At 41.4% G+C, this 22,000-nt stretch overlaps 1 protein-coding gene across 1 annotated transcript; it reads left to right on the top strand.

The window, feature by feature from the left end:
• The first annotated feature begins 432 nt into the window (after positions 1 to 432).
• Positions 433 to 9,506, top strand: 143g2 (14-3-3 protein gamma-2). The gene is made up of 2 exons (NM_001140016.1): positions 433 to 596; positions 7,189 to 9,506. Exons 1-2 carry the CDS (start codon positions 510 to 512, stop codon positions 7,846 to 7,848), a joined length of 747 nt encoding a protein of 248 aa, NP_001133488.1. The 5' UTR covers positions 433 to 509; the 3' UTR covers positions 7,849 to 9,506.
• Positions 9,507 to 22,000: the final 12,494 nt, after the last annotated feature.

The following is a 22,000-nucleotide window of genomic DNA, read 5'->3' as shown; positions in this document are numbered from 1 at the left end:
ACAGGTGTTAGGTAGAGGTAGTGGTAGGTTTAGGGTTGAGCTGGGGTGTAGAGTTGAAGCTAGGGTTAGGGTTATGACTAGGGTTATTATGGTTATGCTTGAGCCGGGGAGTGGGCATGAAGTTAAGGATAAGGTTATGGCTGGTAATCGGTTAGGGTAATGGTTAGGTTTAGAATCACTAAGGAGTCCTATTGGACTAAATTTCCCACATTGATTGCTTAGTGGGAATGAAACAGGAAATCTGATTCGCTCTCATCCCAGATATGCAGTACCTCTGGATTCCCATGTAAGGACTGTTACATCAGTCGCAAGACACCCACCTTTCTGAGTGATGACGCAGCCGGGGGAAAGTGTGAGGAACGAGAAAGGGTGTCCCGTCGGCACTAGCACAGACTGCACAGAACAGCTGCAGCCTAGGTTCGCACAGAATTTCACGGCATTGCAAGTAGTAGACATATCATTTTATCCCAAAACCTATAGAATAACGTTCACACTAACCAAATATTAAAATGGTTGATCGCGAGCAGCTGGTGCAGAAAGCCAGGCTGGCTGAACAGGCTGAAAGATATGATGACATGGCAGCTGCCATGAAATCGGTAAGTCTCTCCTCCAAAACGAGTGCATGTGAATAGCCTACGAATAAGGTCTATGATTTGGTGTTCAATGAAACATAGAATTTTCAACAATGTAATTCTAATGAATATGAATTATCTCAATTTAGATATTTGATTCCATTCCTAGAGATTTTTCATGGATGTGATGTGTATAGAAATTAAACAATTTGATATTAGATTCAGTAAAGGTTTTGCCAGCAATCCTAGACATCACTACACTGCATTGAGATACTAGCCTACACCAATACTAGCCTACACCATTCAGATGATCAAGTCTGTTTCATAGGGCTCAATCACTGTTTAATTATAACGAACAGAATAGCCTACATGTGGAGCTCAAACATTCAAGAAACATTCAAGAAAGGCAATCAATGTATGCTATTGAATGCTCCTTGGGCGGTGCCGGTTTCGTGTCTTTAAAAGAAATGCAGTGGAGTAATATTACCACGAAATGTATTCAGAGGCACCAAATAACATTGATTTCTCTGTCAAACGTGTCCCTCACGTTATAAAATTACATTTGATAAATGTATTCTATGCCACTGGGTAGAGACGTCAATTCAACGTCTATTCCACGTTGGTTCAACGTAATTTCATTGAAATTACGTAGAAACAACGTTGGTTTAATGTATGCCCAGTGGGACTTAATTCCCCATGTGATTTGTTAAATTCAGATCAGTTAGAATTGGTCTTTAGGATTGTGCCATGTGAGGTTGCTTGAATATTGATTGATTCGCCCTGTAATATCTAGATTGAATTAAATAATAGCAATAATAGTAATTTTATAAAAGTATATTTCTGAGTTAAATCTGTCCTCTATTGAATATATATATATGTGTCTGTTAGTAGAGGCTACAGATGTTCTCTGAATGAGCATCTATTCCTGCATAAATGGTTATTCAGTTTCCAGCTCTTTACACAAAACAAATGTAGGAGGCAGCATAATTCTCTCTAGAATGTTCTGTATTTTGTCGTATTGCAGTGAGTCAATGATCAGATTGGATATTGGTCCTTTTGTTATCAGTCGTTGAGCTACATTAAGTTACTTGATCACATTATCATTCTGCATTGTACCTGTATGTCGCATTGTGTGTCACTGTCAACGTGTGCAGTAGCCTCTCTAGACGTACTGTATGTCTGGATATGGATAGGGTGAAGCTGTGTGTTCTTTAAAGCAATTTAATGAAATGTACATTATTGTTTGGTTTATTGATACAGGTCTCACACTGTGTGAAAAATGCATTGTCATTAGGCCCTAAACCTAAATGCCCAGTCTCCTCCAATCATTATGTAGCCTAGCCTAGTGCTTTAGAATTAAAACTGTACTTTTCTCACTGTAATTAAATGACATCTTAACCATTATTATTACTACCTAGTAACACTTTCGGTCTCATCGGCTGCATAATTTAGATCTATTTCTCCTGCAGATTTCTGGTTGCAAGCAATGGCATTTTAGTGATGTGTGCATGTGGGATTCCTTTCCCTTTAAGCAATCTGCTGGGTCAGTCCATGCAGTCAGAACTGGGCCTTTTTGCAGTGTAGGGGTGTGTACTCGTTCCCCTCTCCAATGGGAAATCCCTTGCCACTGCAGCCAGGGTTCACTTGATGGCAGGAAAAAGCAATGAGAGGTATAATTTTATGTTCTGATCTCACCTTGACCAGACATTTAACAGTACAGTACAATATTATTCTGCATACATTTTTGCATTGGTTCCTTAATTCATCAATGCAGTAAGATGCAATTATAAGCAGTGCTGCTGAATGGCATTTGTTTTATTTTATTATGTAATGTATTTACAGTAGCATAATGTGCTCAGGATAGTCTTGACAGATTTTTACCCAGCCCGTCAATAATTGTTTGGGCTGGCAATTAGGTATTCAGATCAGTATGGTAGGCTGCCTCTCTTTATTTATATTGACTGACATCAGCATTTTGGTACAATGATGATTCACTGACAAGAAATGCATATGATGGGCTTTTCCAACATCACTTGTGGTCTTTTGCACTCTATGTTTCTTACATATCCATCAAGATGGACTAACAATCAGACAGTAATTGAACATTTGCTTAGTAATACCATGGCATTTGAGCTGTCAATTGTATGTTCTTGCATTTAAAGCTGGGAAGGAAAAACGCCTGCTTAGAAGCATTCTGTCATCCATGCACACGATGGCTGTGACGTCACCTATCAGCCGCATTCTTTGTGCTCCTCTATCAGGCTGGGAGGGGAATGTTACATCAGCTCACCAGAAAGGAGAAATTTTAGCTTCTCAATGAGAGAGAGCACTTTGCTAGAATGGGCCACCCATTAAGCTGTATTTCCTCTGTAGCTGTATTTATACTGTAGCCTTGTGCTGTCTGCATCTTCCCTGTCTATAGTTATAATCTAGATAATCTAATTATTTAGCTGATATTGATTTAGATGGAGATAAAAACGTGTGTTTTATCGATGTAAGGTTATCTGGAAGTGGACTGGAAGTGATATGGTACGGAGCGTCTCAGGTCTTTACAGTTGCTCTTAATGTGATATTCAATGAAGATAGGGGGGTCATTCCACAAAATGAGTGTCTTTTGTATCACTTTGATATTTTAAGTATAAATTATGCACCAATATTGCATTTTAAAAGCCTGTAATATTAAATTAAGTGCCCTTTAATATAGACCACATGGATAATTCACCCTCTGACTTCCAGGAAGACTTTAAACCATTTAACTTCAGAATTTCACCATCATTCTAAAGCCCTAGTTATTTTGTTGTTTTGAAAAAGTAATTTCTGAATATTATTCTTTATTTCATGTGATTAGTGATTCATTTTAAGGTAAAAAAAAACACCTGTGTCACACTTGTCGTTGGAAATGGAGGACCAAAACGCAGCAGGTATGTGTATGCTCATCTTGCTCTTTAATAAATACAAAATGAACACCAAAATAACAAAGAACGACCGATCACCAAAAACAGTCTGGTAAGGCACAAGGCTAAACACAGAATAATCACCCACAAATAACAAACAAACACACCCTCATATATGGGACTCTCAATCAAAGGCAGATAGACAACACCTGCCTTCAACTGAGAGTCCCAACCCCAATTAACCAAACATAGAAACAGACATACTAGATAAATCATAGAATACCTGAAAACCAAACAGTGCCCAAAAACCCCGGAATACTTAAACCAAATGCCCCTTCAACAAACACACCACCCCGAACCACATAAAACGAATACCCTCTGCCACGTCCTGACCAAACTACAATACCAATTAACATTATACTGGTCAGGACGTGACAACCTGAACTGAACTCTGATTTTAATATGGTGAAAATATTCCATTTAATCTTTTTTTTTTTTTTTAAGAAACAAATGGGGTAGACTGACAGTGAAATGCTTACTTACGGGTCCTTTTCCAACAATGCAGAATTGAAGAGAAAATAAAATAAACATTGAACATCTAATAGGCAAATCATAGTTTAAAAGCAGGTGAGCTGGCTCTACTCATTTTGGCCATTTTCTAGTGTTTTGTGGTGGAAAACAGTGGGTTGAGCATAACACATCAACCCTGTTACCCATAGATATACAGACTATAAATGTTTTAACAATAAAAAAAAAAAAGCTTGCATTCAATTGCTCCTTCTGTAACATCCGTCGTTAAAGGTAGACCAAGGCCCAGCGTGGGTTGGGTTCATCATATTTTATTTAACGGTGAACCGGCAAAAAACAAAACAATGAACAACACAACAAACGAAAAGTTTTGCAGGCTACTAACAGCAATACAAAAACAAGATCATACAAACACAGGTGGAAAAAAGGCTGCCTAAGTATGGCTTCCAATCAGAAACGATAGACACCTGCCTCTGATTGGAAACCATACCCGGCCAAAATATAGAAAACAAAACATGGAATGCCCACCCCACACCCTGACCTAACCACATAGAGAAACAAACCCTCTCTCAGGTCAGGGCGTGACTGTACCCCCCCCAAAGGTGCGGACTCCCGGCTGCAAACCTGAACCTATAGGGGAGGGTCCGGGTGGGCATCTATACTTGGCGGCTGCTCTGGTTCGGGGCTTAGCCCCCACACCGCCCGCCCCCTTCTGTGTCGCCGGAGGAACCAGACCGTGGATCAGCGCCGGAGGCTCTGGGCTGCAGGTCGCCGCTGGAGGCTCGGGCTTGCGGAGCGTCGCTGGAGGCTCGGGCTTGCGGAGCGTCGCTGGAGGCTCGGGCTTGCGGAGCGTCGCTGGAGGCTCGGGCTTGCGGAGCGTCGCTGGAGGCTCGGGGCTGCGGAGCGTCGCTGGAGGCTCGGGGCTGCGGAGCGTCGCTGGAGGCTCGGGGCTGCGGAGCGTCGCTGGAGGCTCGGGGCTGCGGAGCGTCGCTGGAGGCTCGGGGCTGCGGAGCGTCGCTGGAGGCCTCCTACGTGGAGCTGGAACCGGTCTCACCGGACTGGGGAGACGCACAGGAGACTGGGTGCGCAGAGCAGGCACAGGGCACACTGGGCCATGGAGGCGCACCGGAGGTCTGGAGCTCAGGGCTGGCACACCCCGTCCTGGCTGGATGGTCACTGTAGCCCAGCAAGGGCGGGGCGCTGGTACAGGATGGACTGTGCTGCGCTGGTGAATGGGGGGTACCGTGCGTAGAGCAGGCGCAGGATAACCTGGGCCGTAGAGACGCACTGGAGACCAGATATGCTGAGCCGGCGCACTTCTTCCTGGCTGACGGCCAACTCTAGCACGGCAACGGTTAGGAGCTTGCACCGAGCGCACCGGGCTGTGATAGCGCACTGGCGACACAGTGCGCATCACCGCATAACACGGTGCTTGCTCGGTCACTCGCTCCCCACGGTAAGCACGGGGAGTTGGCTCAGGTCTTAAAACTGCCTTAGCCAATCTACCCGTGTGGCCCCCCACCATTTTGCTTTTTGCCGCTGCCTCTCGGGCCTCCGTTGTTGCCTTGCCTGTTGATCTCGTCGCTGTACCTCCCTCGCTGCTTCCACCTGTTCCCATGGGAGGCGATCCCTTCCGGCCTGGATCTCCTCCCACGTCCAGGATCCTTTGCCATCCAGGATGTCCTCCCATGTCCAGGCCATCGGCCCACTCTGCTTGGTCCTTTGGTGGTGGGATCTTCTGTAACGTCCGTCGTTAAAGGTAGACCAAGGCGCAGCGTGGGTTGGGTTCATCATATTTTATTTAACGGTGAACCAGCAAAAAACAAAACAATGAACAACACAACGAACAAAAAGTTTTGCAGGCTACTAACAGCAATACAAAAACAAGATCCCACAAACACAGGTGGGAAAAAAGGCTGCCTAAGTATGCCTTCCAATCAGAGACAACGATAGACACCTGCCTCTGATTGGAAACCATACCCGGCCAAAACGTAGAAAACAAAACATAGAATGCCCACCCCACACCCTGACCTAACCACATAGAGAAACAAACCCTCTCTCTCAGGTCAGGGCGTGACACCTTCCTGTTGCACACAATAAGCTTCCATTCCCCCTGTCACACGGGGATATATGGCTGATTTAAGTGTTACGGTCAACCCTGCTACTTTATTAGACTTTTTATTTATTTATTTAACCTCTTGAAATGGGAAAACATGTTTTTTTATTAAGTTAAACATGTGCTCATTATGACAGAATGTATGTGAAATCAAAATATTTTTTGCCACCAAGTTACACATCTCAAAAGGCAGCGAATTTGTGGAATGACCCAGGGAAGATACTGTATATGACATTTGTGTGTGGGTTAAACTGTTGAGAATATTTTTTGTTACTTATTGTAATTTGCTACCCAATGTCTTTCAGTAAGAGCCACTAAATACCTTGTAGGTTAGTGGAATGAGGTGTAGCATTTAGACCAAGTCAGGTTTTACAACGTTAAAAGTTCAAAGGTTACTTATCAATTGTGCTTTTTACAGTACACTATTTGACATTCCCGGGATTAACATGTTACCTCCTACCTTGTACGTATAGAGTCAAGTAGTAGGTGAAAAGCATGTCCTGGGTGACAGCATTACATGGGGTTTCAGACAGATGAAAAGGTCAGTTTAAAGCAGAGGAGAAGGTCAGGGAGACACGTGAACTGCCTGAGTGATGATCGACTGACCGTCTACACTTACACTGCAGCTGCCCCTGGGCTCCTCGTGGGAACATAGCTACCTCCAATCCTCTGCCCCCTCTCCAGTCCCAACCCCCACTCTCTCACTATCTTGAATATGGTTCTCCACTTGCTAGCATTAGCTGTCCACATGACAGCTGGAGCTACTGGTGCACTAAATGAGCTGATTGCCATGGAAACTGGGAATTGCACAGGATGAGTTGAATCTTGCTCATTCCCAAGAACAACATACTTTACAGTAGATATGATAGGTATGATACTGTATAGGGTTGTGACAGAGTACAGTAAATGCTCTGATATGATTTCCTGTAAAACCACACCTTCTGTACGTGATATTGTTGAAAGATAACTGTTTACATTCATGAATGCATAGTATAGGGGTTTATTGGCTGTCTTATACAGCTTCCAAAATCACTGCCGAGATAGTGCATTTATGACCACTGCTCTGTCCCCTCCTCAGGTAACAGAGCTGAATGAGGCCCTATCTAACGAGGAGAGGAACCTCCTGTCTGTGGCCTATAAGAATGTGGTGGGGGCCCGCCGTTCCTCTTGGAGGGTGATCTCTAGCATCGAGCAGAAGACCTCTGCAGATGGAAATGAGAAAAAGATTGAAATGGTTCGGGCCTACAGAGAGAAGATTGAGAAGGAGCTGGAGGCTGTGTGTCAGGACGTGCTCAACCTGCTGGATAACTACCTGATCAAGAACTGCAACGAGACGCAGCACGAGAGCAAGGTGTTTTACCTGAAGATGAAGGGCGACTACTACCGCTACCTGGCCGAGGTGGCCACGGGCGAGAAGAGGGCCACCGTCATCGAGTCATCAGAGAAGGCTTACAACGAGGCCCATGAGATCAGCAAAGAGCACATGCAGCCCACCCACCCTATCCGCCTCGGCTTGGCTCTCAACTACTCTGTGTTTTACTACGAGATCCAGAATGCCCCTGAGCAGGCCTGCCATCTGGCCAAGACCGCCTTCGATGACGCTATTGCTGAGCTGGACACCCTGAACGAGGACTCCTACAAAGACTCAACTCTCATCATGCAGCTGCTCCGAGACAACTTAACACTGTGGACAAGTGACCAGCAGGATGATGAGGGAGGGGAGGGCAACAAAGATTAATAAACCACACTTAGAAAAAAATATATAACGAAGGGCCAGTGGGCTTTGGTAGCCGCTTTTGCTGATGATTGTACCGCAGCAGCAGTTCTTTATTTTTCCATGTGTTAAAAGAAAAGAATCAAAAGAAAGGTGAGAGGGGAGGTTACATCTTAGTTTAATATATATAGAAATATATATGAATGGTTGAAAGGGCTGCCATCTTCTTGATTTTGTCTTTGACATTTGCCAAAACCACTGAAATGTCAGTCAATCCGCCTGAAGTGGTCGTTGTTGGATTGGTTTGGCAGCCTCACACTGGCATAGGGACTGGTGTCGTACCAAGGGAAGCTGCTTAGTTAGGTTTATGCATGATAGAGATGCAGACACTTGAGGAAGGGGGGAAAAAACACTTGAGTGAGAGTGCCTCACAAAAATAGCTTGCAATGGTTCCAGTACTAGTTTAAAGGCCAACTCGGCCACTTTTCAACCTCATATTCATTATCTCCAGCACCAAACCAGTGTCCACATATGTGAAACAGCGTATTTCTATGATCTGTGGTCCTACAAAAGGTCCTACAAAATGCTTCTCTGTGACATCACGAGTTTCTAGCCATTATGATATATAATATCACTCACTCTTGAAGGGAGTGCAGGAAAGCTAAAAGTATTAATCTGACCAAATCATCTAGAAAAAGTACAATGCAGATGTTTTGTAAAGGTTAGATGTTTATTGTAAAGTTAATGCCAACGATGGTAATGAGGTAAGGAGAAAATACTGTTATCAATTTCCTCTTTCACATGACTTTTAGTTTTAGGTCAATTTGGCATTAAATCCATTGTGACTGTCCTCTGACTGCTCTAAATATGATACTGGAACCAAAGCTTAACCTCCAATAGAGTCTATCTAAAGGCAGAGACAGTTTAAAACAGAAACATGATCTTAAAGCAGCTGCAGAGTTTGTGGTTTACTTCTGTGTTTGTTTTATTAAATGCACTTGCCTACTATACTGTTTCTTCAGTGTAAGATGATTACTACAATAATATCGATTATTCAGTATTGTGCATGCTGGTGATGTATTGAAACATACAGTAGCTTGACTTTATTAACTTATACTGTGGGTGTTAAGTATTCATATGATTGCGAAAACATAGGCTTTGTCTGATTATTTCTTATTTATAACTTATTCTTATTTTGTTTATATTTGCTATACCAAAATGGTGATCGTAAAAAATGTATATGTTATGAGCATTGCTTTAGTGGCATGCAATATGTGTATTTCATTTGTTAATGGAAGAAAAAAAGTGGGGAAAAACATACCAGTGATTGCTTAATCTTACCAGCTGGTGTTTGTAACGTTAAATTATAATAATGGCTTTGTCACATTAAATTATAATAATGGCATTGTAAAACAAATACTTTGTTCTTTGAACTATATTTGAGTACTTATTTTGTCATGTTATTAACCAGTTTGAACAATGGTGAAGTTTTCAGAATCAGTGTTTCTGTTATGAATTCACAACATGGACCACAATTTATTTCTGACAGTATACATTTTTTGTTTGTTTTTATACCTTTTAACTGTTCCTGAGTGACAAATATCTTGAATGTGAGTCATTATGTAGCAGTTGCACAAGAAACGAGATAACTATGATAATAAAAAAAGAATATGACAAAATGATAAATGCACCATTTCCATGGTGGTCGAGTGTATTGTTGTGATGTCACTAATAAGTCAACTTTTGCTTTTTAAAGAAAACTATTTAAGATAGAATGTTGTAACCTCTTGTGTGCTGCTAGTATGCTATTCTTGTGTGCCTCCTTTGCCACTTCAAATAGTTGATTCAGCATACTCCATAGGCATCCTCAATAACCATGTATGCAAACAGAGAATCACAAGGACACACTAAAAACCCACTTGCGCTTTTAGATCTACACAAACTTGTATGACACCAGTGCAGTGAGTGCACATGTCTGCTCATGCAATATAATGCAAATGCTAGTCCAATAATAGCTGGCGATTAGGACTTCAGGTTGAAGCAAACAGGGAGAGTCATTTGTCATACACTGTTAAAGTTATTTACCACTGAGGGCTGAATGTCCCAACTGAATGATTTCCACCACAACAGAATAATGGATCTAAATGATCTAGGACTTTAACAGCGTCACAAATGCCACCCTATTCCCTATATATTGCACTACTTTTGACCAGAGCCCTATTGGTCTTGGTCAAAAGTGATGCACTATATGTAATATGGTGTAATTTGGGAAGCCACCTACAGTCTTTAACCCACTCTGTACATCTCACATCCTCTGAGCTAACCATGTATCTAAATATATATTGCTGAGGATGTGGTTCTCTATCTTGCTGCTATGCTCTCTAGATTTTATTAGATGTATTATCTTGATCGTAATGGGCTAAAACTCAGCAAATTGTATTTTTTGGTGTCAGATATTATCACTTGCCCTGGCAAACCCAAACACCTTGAGGTGTGTCAGATTTAGATATTTAAATTCATAAGCCTACGGTGTTACTTTATGCCATTCATCTAGTGCCATCAACAGAGAGACACTGTTATACCTTTCATTTTTGCCATGCTAATCTCAGAACAGTTAACACATGTAATTTAGTAAGTACAGACTGTACATAATGACTCACAGTCTCTCTTACATGTGTTAACATGTAATTTAGTAAGTACAGTTAACACATGTAATTTAGTAAGTACAGTTAACACATGTAATTTAGTAAGTACAGTTAACACATGTAATTAAACCTGGTACTTAGTTATCTTACATAGTCCCTTCTGGGTCACAAGGCGACTTTTGAACACTGTATGTTACTTTTTCCGTCTGTATGTCAACGTAGGTAGAGAGAGTGAACGATTCAGATGACTTTGCATCGCATAGAAACTTTAAACTCTTTTATCATTTGTTTAGTTTAGTTTTTTGGACACATCAGAAGGGATGGTTCATACACTAAGAACATTTCATTAATTGTTTTGATATACAGTAATGTTTAATTTATTTATTTTTTTGCTATTTTGTTTGTGTTTATTTATTTAACTGTAATTTTGTTGGACACAGATCCTTGTGTCTGTCCGTTTAGGTAGAACAGTACTGTAACATGTATGCTCTCTTTTCTCTGAAATGGAATTCAACTTCAATTGAATCAAGTAAAGGGTTGGCACCATGGCTATACAACAGAAAAAATGTAGACTGAAGGCACATAATCTTATCAACAAATCGATTACTATTAAAATAGGTTTAATGAATCATGTACAGTGTGTTTTTAGGAAATTTCGTTGCTATCTGTTGCTCATTCAAGCTATTTGTTTGCCAGTATATACAGTATACATTATTTATTACAGTAGATATTTATTATTGTCATCTGAACTACCAGGTCATTCACTATACTTCATCCTATAAACTCAGTTCCGCAATGTTTCCTGTCCTCTCCAGTATTTCACTCAGTTCTACAATGTTTCCTGTCCTCTCCAGTATTTCACTCAGTTCTACAATGTTTCCTGTCCTCTCCAGTATTTCACTCAGTTCTACAATGTTTCCTGTCCTCTCCAGTATTTCACTCAGTTCTACAATGCTTCCTGTCCTCTCCAGTATTTCACTCAGTTCTACAATGTTTCCTGTCCTCTCCAGTATTTCACTCAGTTCTACAATGTTTCCTGTCCTCTCCAGTATTTCACTCAGTGCTACAATGTTTCCTGCCCTCTCGAGTATTTTACTCAGTGCTACAACGTTTCCAGTATTTTACTCATAGACATTTTAAAAATGAGAGTGTAGTGCACCATAGACATTTTAAAAAGGAGAGTGTAGTGCACCATAGACATTTAAAAAAGGAGAGTGTAGTGCACCATATACATATTAGAAAGGAGTGTAGTGCACCATATACATATTAGAAGGGAGAGTGTAGTGCACCATATACATATTATAAGGGAGAGTGTAGTGCACCATATACATATTAGAAAGGAGAGTGTAGTGCACCATATACATATTAGAAAGGAGAGTGTAGTGCACCATATACATATTAGAAGGGAGAGTGTAGTGCACCATATACATATTAGAAAGGAGAGTGTAGTGCACCATATACATATTAGAAAGGAGAGTGTAGTGCACCATATACATATTAGAAGGGAGAGTGTAGTGCACCATATACATATTAGAAAGGAGAGTGTAGTGCACCATATACATATTAGAAAGGAGAGTGTAGTGCACCATATACATATTAGAAAGGAGAGTGTAGTGCACCATATATATATTAGAAGGGAGAGTGTAGTGCACCATATACATATTAGAAAGGAGAGTGTAGTGCACCATATACATATTAGAAGGGAGAGTGTAGTGCACCATATACATATTAGAAAGGAGAGTGTAGTGCACCATATACATATTAGAAGGGAGAGTGTAGTGCACCATATACATATTAGAAAGGAGAGTGTATGGCACCATAGACATTTTAAAATGAGTGTAGTGCACCATTGGACAGTGTGACAGAGAAACCAATTTGGGACACTGTGCTCTCAGTTGAAACACTTATGTGCTGTTCATGTGCTGGGTCAGAGATGCTGGGTCAGAGGGCATAGTTCAAACAGGTTTGTATGTATCTGTGGAAACTGTGTATGTGTGCATGTGCATGTGTATGTGAGTGTGTGTATAAGAGAAAGAGTGAGAGTGAGAGAGACAGAGAGAGATAAGGTGCTTTGCACATCATCATCTATAAAATCCCAATATGGATCAAAGCATACTTCTAGGCGATAACAATAAAGACCACATATACTGTACTCTCTTCCTATGGGTGAAATATAGTGTTCTTACTCAAAACATACATTTCATTAACATAATTTGAAAGAAACTGATATGCTTGTTGGACAATACATCTCTGTCATGTGGATGCTATAAGCCAATGATATCTGCCATTCCCCGACAGTAGTTTCACATACACAAATTATTCATGCACATCTGTTTATTGCAATCCGGAAACAGAACCCCACAATGACTGATAAGATGAAATGGCAAGCTGTTGGATTCCCAAACCCTAGACTGCAGTCTCTTGCTGCAGCCTGCTGTACTGAAGCTTTCATGAGATGAATTTCTGTTCTTGGAATGGTCTCCCTTGCCAGCCAATAGCTGATAGGCTCACCCTGCGCAGCCACCAATCCCGTTCCTGTTGCTAGGGCTATAATAAGCCTCCTGTTATTAGCCCCAGTTCCTTGCTGCACTGTTCAGACACCTATAGCATCCTGCAAAAAAAGATGAAAGCTCAAGCAGCAGAGGAAGCATTAGAATTCAGCAGCACCAACCTGTCCCCCACGCTGTGTTGTAGTGCACTACATTATCTGCACCAAGGACGACAAGACCAACATTCATACGGTGTCCAATATATTGTGAAAGTATCTATGAAACAATGACAAAATTATTTATCTGCTAACATTGGTCCTTTTTTCCGACCTTCTAAGCATCTGATGATTTCCTGGATTGCGGCAACATAGACTAGACAGCAGTCAACAACGATACTACAGTATAATCAAGTTAACCAGATACATTCTCTCTATGTATAAATCACTGATAAATCATGTCAAACCTATTCTTAGGGCTCTATTCACATGGTAACACTTTAAAGGGTTTATATTGCATTTACAAATGATTAAATAACCGAAAACATAATTATAAACCTTTAAGAGGATGTGAGGTCAGTGTTCTTCCTCTGGTCAAAGTGTCATAATGAGGTCTGGGGTTTTAAAGCAGCCCACTGAGTTAAAAACCGAGAACCGAGAAGGCAGCATCCCGGAGTTGCCTCTTCACTGTTGACGTTGAGACTGGTGTTTTGCAGGTACTATTTAACGAAGCTGCCAGTTGAGGACTTGTGAGGTGTCTGTTTCTCAAACTAGACACTAATGTACTTGTCCTCTTGCTCAGTTGTGCACCGGGGCCTCCCACTCCTCTTTCTATTCTGGTTAGAGCCAGTTTGCGCTGTTCTGTGAAGGGAGTCGTACACAGCGTTGTACGAGATCCTCAGTTTCTTGTCAATTTCTCACTTGGAATAGCCTTCATTTCTCAGAACAAGAATAGACTGACTAGTTTCAGAAGAAAGTCCTTTGTTTCTGGCCATTTGAGCTTGTAATCAAACCCATAAATGCTGATGCTCCAGATACTCAACTAGTCTAAAGAAGGCCAGTTTTATTGCTTCTTTGATCAGAACAACAGTTTTCAGCTGTACTAACATAATTGAAAAAGGGTTTTCTAATGATCAATTAGCCTTTTAAAATGATAAACTTGGATTAGCTAACACAACGTGCCATTGGAACACAAGAGTGATGGTTGCTGATAATGGGCCTCTGTACACCTATGTAGATATTCCATCAAAAAATCATCAGTTTCCAGCTACAATAGTCATTTACAACATTAACAATGTCTACACTGTATTTCTGATCAATTTGATGTTATTTTAATGGACAAAAAATTAGCTTTTCTTTCAAAAACAAGGACATTTCTATGTGACCACAAACTTTTGAACGGTAGTGTATATAAACTTAATTCAAGACAATACATGTTTCTGTTTTCATTCATCCCTGACAAACAGTTGTGTGTATATATAGAGGAAACCTTATGGGCACCATCTGAACCATGCACTGCGTGTGTTAACAGTCTTTGACAAAATGAACCATGCTAGTGTACTATTTTAAAAAATTTTGGGGGTATTTTACCCTCTTTTTCTCCACAATTTTGATCTTGTCTCATCGCTGCAACTCCCCAACGGGCTCGGGAGGTGAAGGTCGAGTCTTGTGTCCTCCGAAACATGATCCACCAAACCGCGCTTCTTAACAGCGGCCCGCTTAACCCGGAAGCCAGCCTCACCAATGTGTCAGAGGAAACACTGTTCAACTGATGACCAAGGTCAACCTGCAGGCGCCCGGCCCGTCACAAGGAGTCGCTAGAGCGCGAAGAGCCATGTAAAGCCCCCCCAGCCAAACCCTCCCCTAACCCGGGCGACGCTGGGCCAATTGTCCGCCGCCCTATGGGACTTCCGAACACGGTCGGTGCGATACAGCCCAGGATCGAACCCGGGTCTGTAGTGACGCCTCTAGCACTGCGAAGCAGGGCCTTAGACCACTGTGCAACTCGGAACGCCCAATGCTATTGTATTCTATTCTTACATTAATATTACATAATTTGCCTGCTACGTCCACTGTGGAATCTGAAGCGAGCCTGCTGTGCTACAAAGGATTTCTTTACAGTGTAAATGACTATCATAACTTAGTCGGGATAGAGGGAGATGGTGTGCTAAATTTGGCTCAGAGTTTTTTTCTTGTTATGCAAGAGTATGTTGATGTCTGATGGACTGACTACACAGTAGCCTAGTCTTCGTGGTGGGCTGTCACATTGATGTACCCAGTCTACTCAGTGTCTACTCACAAGCTGCAGGCAGAGAGTACTATTATTAGAACTGTCTGTGTACTCAGCTTCTACAGTACTACTAGCTTTTTAATAGGATGATATTTCTGGAGCTCCACTGGCATTCTCTTTTTTTGGGGGGGGGGGGGTGTTCATGAATAACAAAATGCATGGTGATCTAATGCATCTACTTGTCTTCCGGCATCTTTTACATGTAGTAAGTTACGAGATCCAAAGTTACGAGTACACAAGTATTATGTAAGTTAGGAATACCAAAACAAAGTAGCTTCATAGTTCCATGTGGGATACACATAACAACATCTTGCAGGGTGTTGAATGGGAAACCTTATTGCTTGAGATGTTTGAAACTGCTAAAAATCTGGCATTCTATCAGACAATATTCTCTATCTAATCCAACTCCTTCAGGATTGGTGGGGCCCCTGCGGGACAGTTGAGCTAAGGTAGGCTAATGCGATTAGCATGAGGTTGTAAGTAACAAGAACATTTCCCAGGACATAGTCATACAGTTGAAGTCGGAAGTTTACATACACTTAGGTTGGAGTCATTAAAACCCGTTTTTCAACCACTCCACCAATGTATTGTTAACAAACTATAGTTTTGGTAAGTCGGTTAGGACGTCTACTTTGTGCATGACACAAGTAATTTTTCCAACAATTGTTAACAGACAGATTATTTCACTTATAATTCACTGTATCACAATTCAAGTGGGTCAGAAGTTTACATACACTAAGTTGACTGTGCCTTTAAACAGCTTGGAAAATTCCTGTAAATGATTTCATGGCTTTATAAGCTTCTGATTGACTCAAATTATGTCAGTTAGCCTATAGGAGGTGTACCTGTGGATGTATTTCAAGGCCTACCTTCAAACGCAGTGCCTCTTTGCTTGACATCATGGGAAAATCAATAGAAATCAGCCAAGACCTCAGAAAAAAATGGTGGGCCTCCACAAGTCTGTTTCATCCTTGGGAGCAATTTCCAAACGCCTGAAGGAACCACGTTCATCTTTACAAACAATAGTACGCAAGTATAAACACCGTGGGACGACACAGCCGTCATACCGCTCAGGAAGGAGTCGCGTTCTGTCTCCTAGAGATGAACGTACTTTGGTGTGAAAGGTGCAAATCAATCCCAGAACAACAGCAAAGGACCTTGTGAAGATGCTGGAGGAAACAGGTACAAAAGTATTTATATCCACAGTAAAACAAGTCCTATATCGACATAACCTGAAAGGCCGCTCAGCAAGGAAGAAGCCACTGCTCAAAACCCGCCAATAAAAAAAGCCAGACTACGGTTTGGGGACACTGCACATGGGGACAAAGATCATACCTTTTGGAGAAATGTCCTCTGGTCTGATGAAACAAAAATCTAACTATTTGGCCATAATGACCAACGTTATGTTTGGAGGAAAAAGGGGGAGGCTTGCAAGCTGAAGAACACCATCCCAAAAAGCTTGCAAGCTGAAGAACACCATCCCAAAAAGCTTGCAAGCTGAAGAACACCATCCCAAAAAAACACAGGGGTGGCAGCATCATGTTGTGGGGGTGCTTTGCTGCAGGAGGGACTGGTGCACTTCACAAAATAGATGGCATCACGAGGAGGACAATTCTGTGGATATACTGAAGCAACATCTCAAGACATCAGTCAGGAAGTTAAAGCTTGGTTGCAAGGGCCTTCCAAATGGACAATGACCCCAAGCATACTTCCAAAGTTGTGGCAAAATGGCTTTTTAAGAACAACAAAGTCAAGGTATTGGAGTGGCCATCACAAAGCCCTGACCTCAATCCTATAAAATTTGTGGGCAGAACTGAAAAAGTGTGTGCGAGCAAGGAGGCCTACAAACCTGACTCAGTTACACCAGCTCTGTCAAGAGGAATGGGCCAAAATTCACCCAACTTATTGTGGGAAGCTTGTGGAAGGCTACCTGAAACAGTTGACCAAAGTTAAACCATTTGAAGGAAATGGTGCCAAATACTAATTGAGTGTATGTTAACTTCTGACCCACTGGGAATGTGATGAAAGAAATAAAAACTGAAATAAATCATTATCTCTACTATTATTCTGACATTTCACATTCTTAAAATAAAGTGGTGATCCTAACTGACCTAAGACAGGGAATTTTTACTAGGATTAAATGTCAGGAATTGTGAAAAACTGAGTTTAAATGTATTTGGCTAAGGTGTATGTAAACTTCCGACTTTAACTGTATCTGATATTGGCAGAAAGCTTACATTCTTATTAATCTAACTGCACTGTTCAATTTACAGTGGCTATTACAGTGAAATAATACCATGCTATTGTTTGAGGGGAGTGCACAGTGTTGAACATGAAAAGATATTAATAAACAAATGAGGCACATTTGGGCAGTCTTGATTCAACATTTTTAACAGAAATACAACAATGGTTCATTGGATCAGCATAAAATCTTGCACGTACACTGCTGCCATCTAGTGGCCAAAATCTACATTGCATCTGGGCAGGAATAATACGTTATGGCCTTTCTCTTGCATTTCAAAGATGATGGTACAAAAAACATACAAAACAACTGTTGGTTTTTTCTTTGTATTATCTTTTACCAGATCTAATGTGTTATATTCTCCTACATTCCTTTCACATTTCCACAAACTTCAAAGTGTTTCCTTTCAAATGGTACCAAGAATATGCATATCCTTGCTTCAGGGCCTGACCTACAGGCAGTTAGATTTGTGCATGTCATTTTAGGCATTGTTTTTTTTAAAGGGTCCGATCCTTAAGAGGATTTATCAAACTTCAAGATTTGATGATCTGTTTTGAGGATTCAATTCCTCCTACTTAGATTTGTCTGGTTCGTTTGGCCATGGAATATACAGTACCAGTCAAAGGTTTGGACACACCTACTCATTCAAGGGTTTTTCTTTATTTTTACTATTTTCTACATTGCCTTGATGACAGCTTTGCACACTCTTGTGCTATTTCATAGTTTTGATGTCTTCACTATTATGTCTTCTATTATCTAGAAAATAGTAGAAATAAAGAAAAACCCTTGAATGAGTAGGTGTGTCCAAACCTTTGACTGGTACTGTATATTCCATGGCCAAACGAACCAGACAAATCTAAGTAGGAGGAATTGAATCCTCAAAACAGATCATCAAATCTTGAAACTTTTGACTGGTACTGTATATATTCTTCAACAAGGCAAAATAAAGACAAATAGTATGAATGACAAAATGTATTATTAATTCATATGAACATTTATAGACTTTGCTGTGTATTATTTATCAAAATAACCAGAATTTTCAGCTGAAATTTTTAAGAAACCTCCCATGAGTAAAACAGCAAAGAGAACTATCCCTTCCTATAATTCACTGGAAATGTCCACTATATTGAAAATACATTTTAAAAAGCACTGTACAGTATATATATATTTGAAATCAGAAGATTGAAACATGAGACTGCAGAAATATTGATTTCCAGGTGGAAACTTATCTCCCAACTCACTTTCATACAGCATCAAGTGTACATACATGGTCATTTACAGTATATAAAAAAGCGGGTCACACTTTATTTGGATAGTCCATCCGTAGATGCTCTACAGATGATAAGCAACTTTTTTCTAAGGTTACAGTTAGGGTTGGGGTAAGGTTTAGAATAAGGGTTCGGGTAAGGGTTAGAGTTAGGGCTAGCGTAAGGGTAAGGGTTAAGTTTAGGGTTAGGATAAAGGTTAAGGTTAGGGTTAGTAGATAGTTAGTTGAAATGTTAATAATAGTCTGTAAGCGCTTATCTCCAGTTGACGAATATCTACTGCAGATGATCTGTATGCTTGACTCTTCTTGCAATGATTGGTTGTTAGCTATTAGTCGCTAGTCCCAAACATCATCCCTGTTAATTAAAAATAACATACCAGTTGTCTGTCAGTTCTCCTGTCAGTTTTTCAAGAGAATAGAGAATAGAGAAAGGGTTGGAGCTACAAGACCAATGAATATATCAAAATGCAATTTTGCCGAAACAGGCCATTCAATGAGTTGATTGACAGTAACTACAAGAAGTGACACTACCAATGCAAGTTAAGGTATAAAATCCAAGCCACTGAAGAAGATGTCAAGTATTAGCCATGAATTGCACTTGAGAACTGGTCCCTGCAAAATTACACAATGTTGGAGGCTTACTCATGGGGAGTTTACTTCTTGCTGATGGCCATGGAGCACCCTCCTTCCTGGACTGATGACATGAGCAGTGGGACCTCGATGCTGAGCACACATTCTTTGGAGAGAGAGAGGAGATCACCTTCTCAGAGTCCACACCGGGGAGAATACTGTAGCCAGGAGACAGAACAAGTTTGTATCAGAGGAGAGTACTCTCATGTGACGGAAGTTATTATTATCAATATCAGCATCCCAAATTGCACCCTATTCCCTCTATACTGTAGTGTCCTTCTTTTGGCCAAGGCCTAAAGGGCTCTGGTCAAAAGTTGTGCACCATATAAAGAATAGTGTGCCATTTTGGACGTATCATTGCAATCAACACCCAAGGGATGTTACTTTAGCTTTACAGTTTTATAACTATTGAAATGTTCTGCTTTGTACTCACGTGTACTTCCTGGTGAAGTTTCATCTCTTCTCTCTTTGTGCTTTCCTGTTGATATTACAGACACATTGGGGTTAGGAGTGTATCTTCGGTGTGAACAGTATGTGTATGACTCTCTGTGCACAGATTGAGTTCGGTCTACAGTTTATGCTTTAGAGTGCACCTGGCTGTAGTATATTGTATGGGTACTGGGTTGCTATTTTGAAAGGCTTGACTCCCTCCTGAAGCTGCTCTGGGATACAATGTTTACCAACAAAGATTTGGCATTTATCCTTAACTATAGGCTGCAGTACTGTACGTGACTAAGAAATGTAGCATATCTTCTATCTTTGTCTATCCAGTAGGTAAGCAACTTTTTTATTTGTTTTATTATACACGAAAGATCAAAGCATAAACTGAACGACGACACTGATAATATAGAGCTGGTGGGATTTTCCATGCATCGGCAGGACAGAGAAGCTACGTCTGATAAGACGAGGGGTGGGGGTGTCTATTTGTCAATAACAGCTGGTGTGCAATGTCTAATATTAAAGAAGTCTTGAGGTATTGCTCGCCTGAGGTAGAGAACCTTATGATAAGCTGTAGAACATACTATCTACCAAGAGAGTTTTCATCTATATTATTCATAGCTGTCTACTTATATACTTACAAACCGATGCTGGCACTAAGACCGCACTCAACCAGCTGTATAAGGCTATAAGAAAACAAGAAAATGCTCACGCAGAAGCGGCACTCCTAGTGGCCAGGGACATTAATGCAGGCAAACTTAAATCTGTTTTACCTCATTTCTACCAGCATGTCACATGTGCATCCAGAGGAAAAAAAACTCTAGACCACCTTTACTCCACACACAGAGATGCATACAAAGCTCTCATTCGCTCTCATTTGGCAAATTTGACCATAATGCTATCCTCCTGATTCCTGCTTACAATCAAAAACAAATGTAGGAGTACCAGTTACTTGCTCAATAAGGAAGTGGTCAGATGATGCGGATGCTATGCTACAGGACTGTTTTGCTACCACAGACTGGAATATGTTCCGGGATTCATTCAATGGCATTGAGGAGCATACCACCTCAGTCATTGGCTTCATAAATAAGTGCATTGACGACGTCGTCCCCACAGTGACCGTATGTACATATCCCAACCAGAAGCCATGGATTATGGGAAACAGCCGCATCGAGCTAAAGGCTAGAGCTGTCGCTTTCAAGGAGCAGGACACTAATCCGGAACCCTTTAAGAAACCCTGCTACGCCCTCAGACGAACCATCAAACAGGCAAAGCGTCAATACAGGATTAAAATTGAATCCTACTACACCGGCTTTGACGATCGTCGGGTGTGGTAGGGCTTGAAAACTATTACAGACTACAAAGGGAAACCCAGGCGCGAGCTGCCCACACTGACAGTGTGGTGCCAGGACAACAACCTCTCACTCAATGTGAGCAAGACAAAGGAGTTGATCATGGACTACAAGAAAAGCCGAACAGGCCCCCATTAACATTGACGGGCTGTAGTGGAGCGGGTCGAGAGTTTCAAGTTCCTTGGTGTCCACAGCACCAACAAACTATCCTGGTCCAAACACAAGACAGTCATGAAGAGGGCACGACAACACCTTTTCCCCCTCAGGAGACCCCAGATCCTCAAAAGGTTCTATAGCTGCACCATTGAGGGCATCCTGACCGGTTGCGTCACCGCCTGGTATGGCAACTGCTCGGCATATGACCGTAAGACTGTACAGAGGGTAGTGAGTACAGCCCAGTACATCACTGAGGCCAAGCTTCCTGCCATCCAGGACCTATATACTAGGCGGAGTCAGAGGAAAGCCCGAAAAATTGTTGTCAAAGTCTCCAGTCACCCTAGTCATAGACTGTTCTCTCTGCTACCGCACGGCAAGCGGTACCAGAGCGCCAAGTCTAGGACTAAAAGGCTCCTTATTAATAGCTTCTACCCCCAAGCCATAAGACTCTTGAATAATTAATCAAATGGTTACCTGGACTATTGACACCCCCCCCCCCCACACTCAAATTTGTTTTTACACTGCTGCTACTCACTGTTTATTATCTATGCATAGTCACTTTACCCCTACCTACATGTACATATTACCTCGACTAACATGTACCCCCGCACATTGACTCGGTACCGGTACCCTCTGTATATAGCCTCGTTATTGTTATTTTATTGTGTTAC

Source organism: Salmo salar, chromosome ssa20, assembly GCF_905237065.1.
Source record: "Salmo salar chromosome ssa20, Ssal_v3.1, whole genome shotgun sequence".
Lineage (NCBI taxonomy): Eukaryota > Metazoa > Chordata > Actinopteri > Salmoniformes > Salmonidae > Salmo > Salmo salar.
This window is presented reverse-complemented; position numbering and strand designations above follow the sequence as displayed.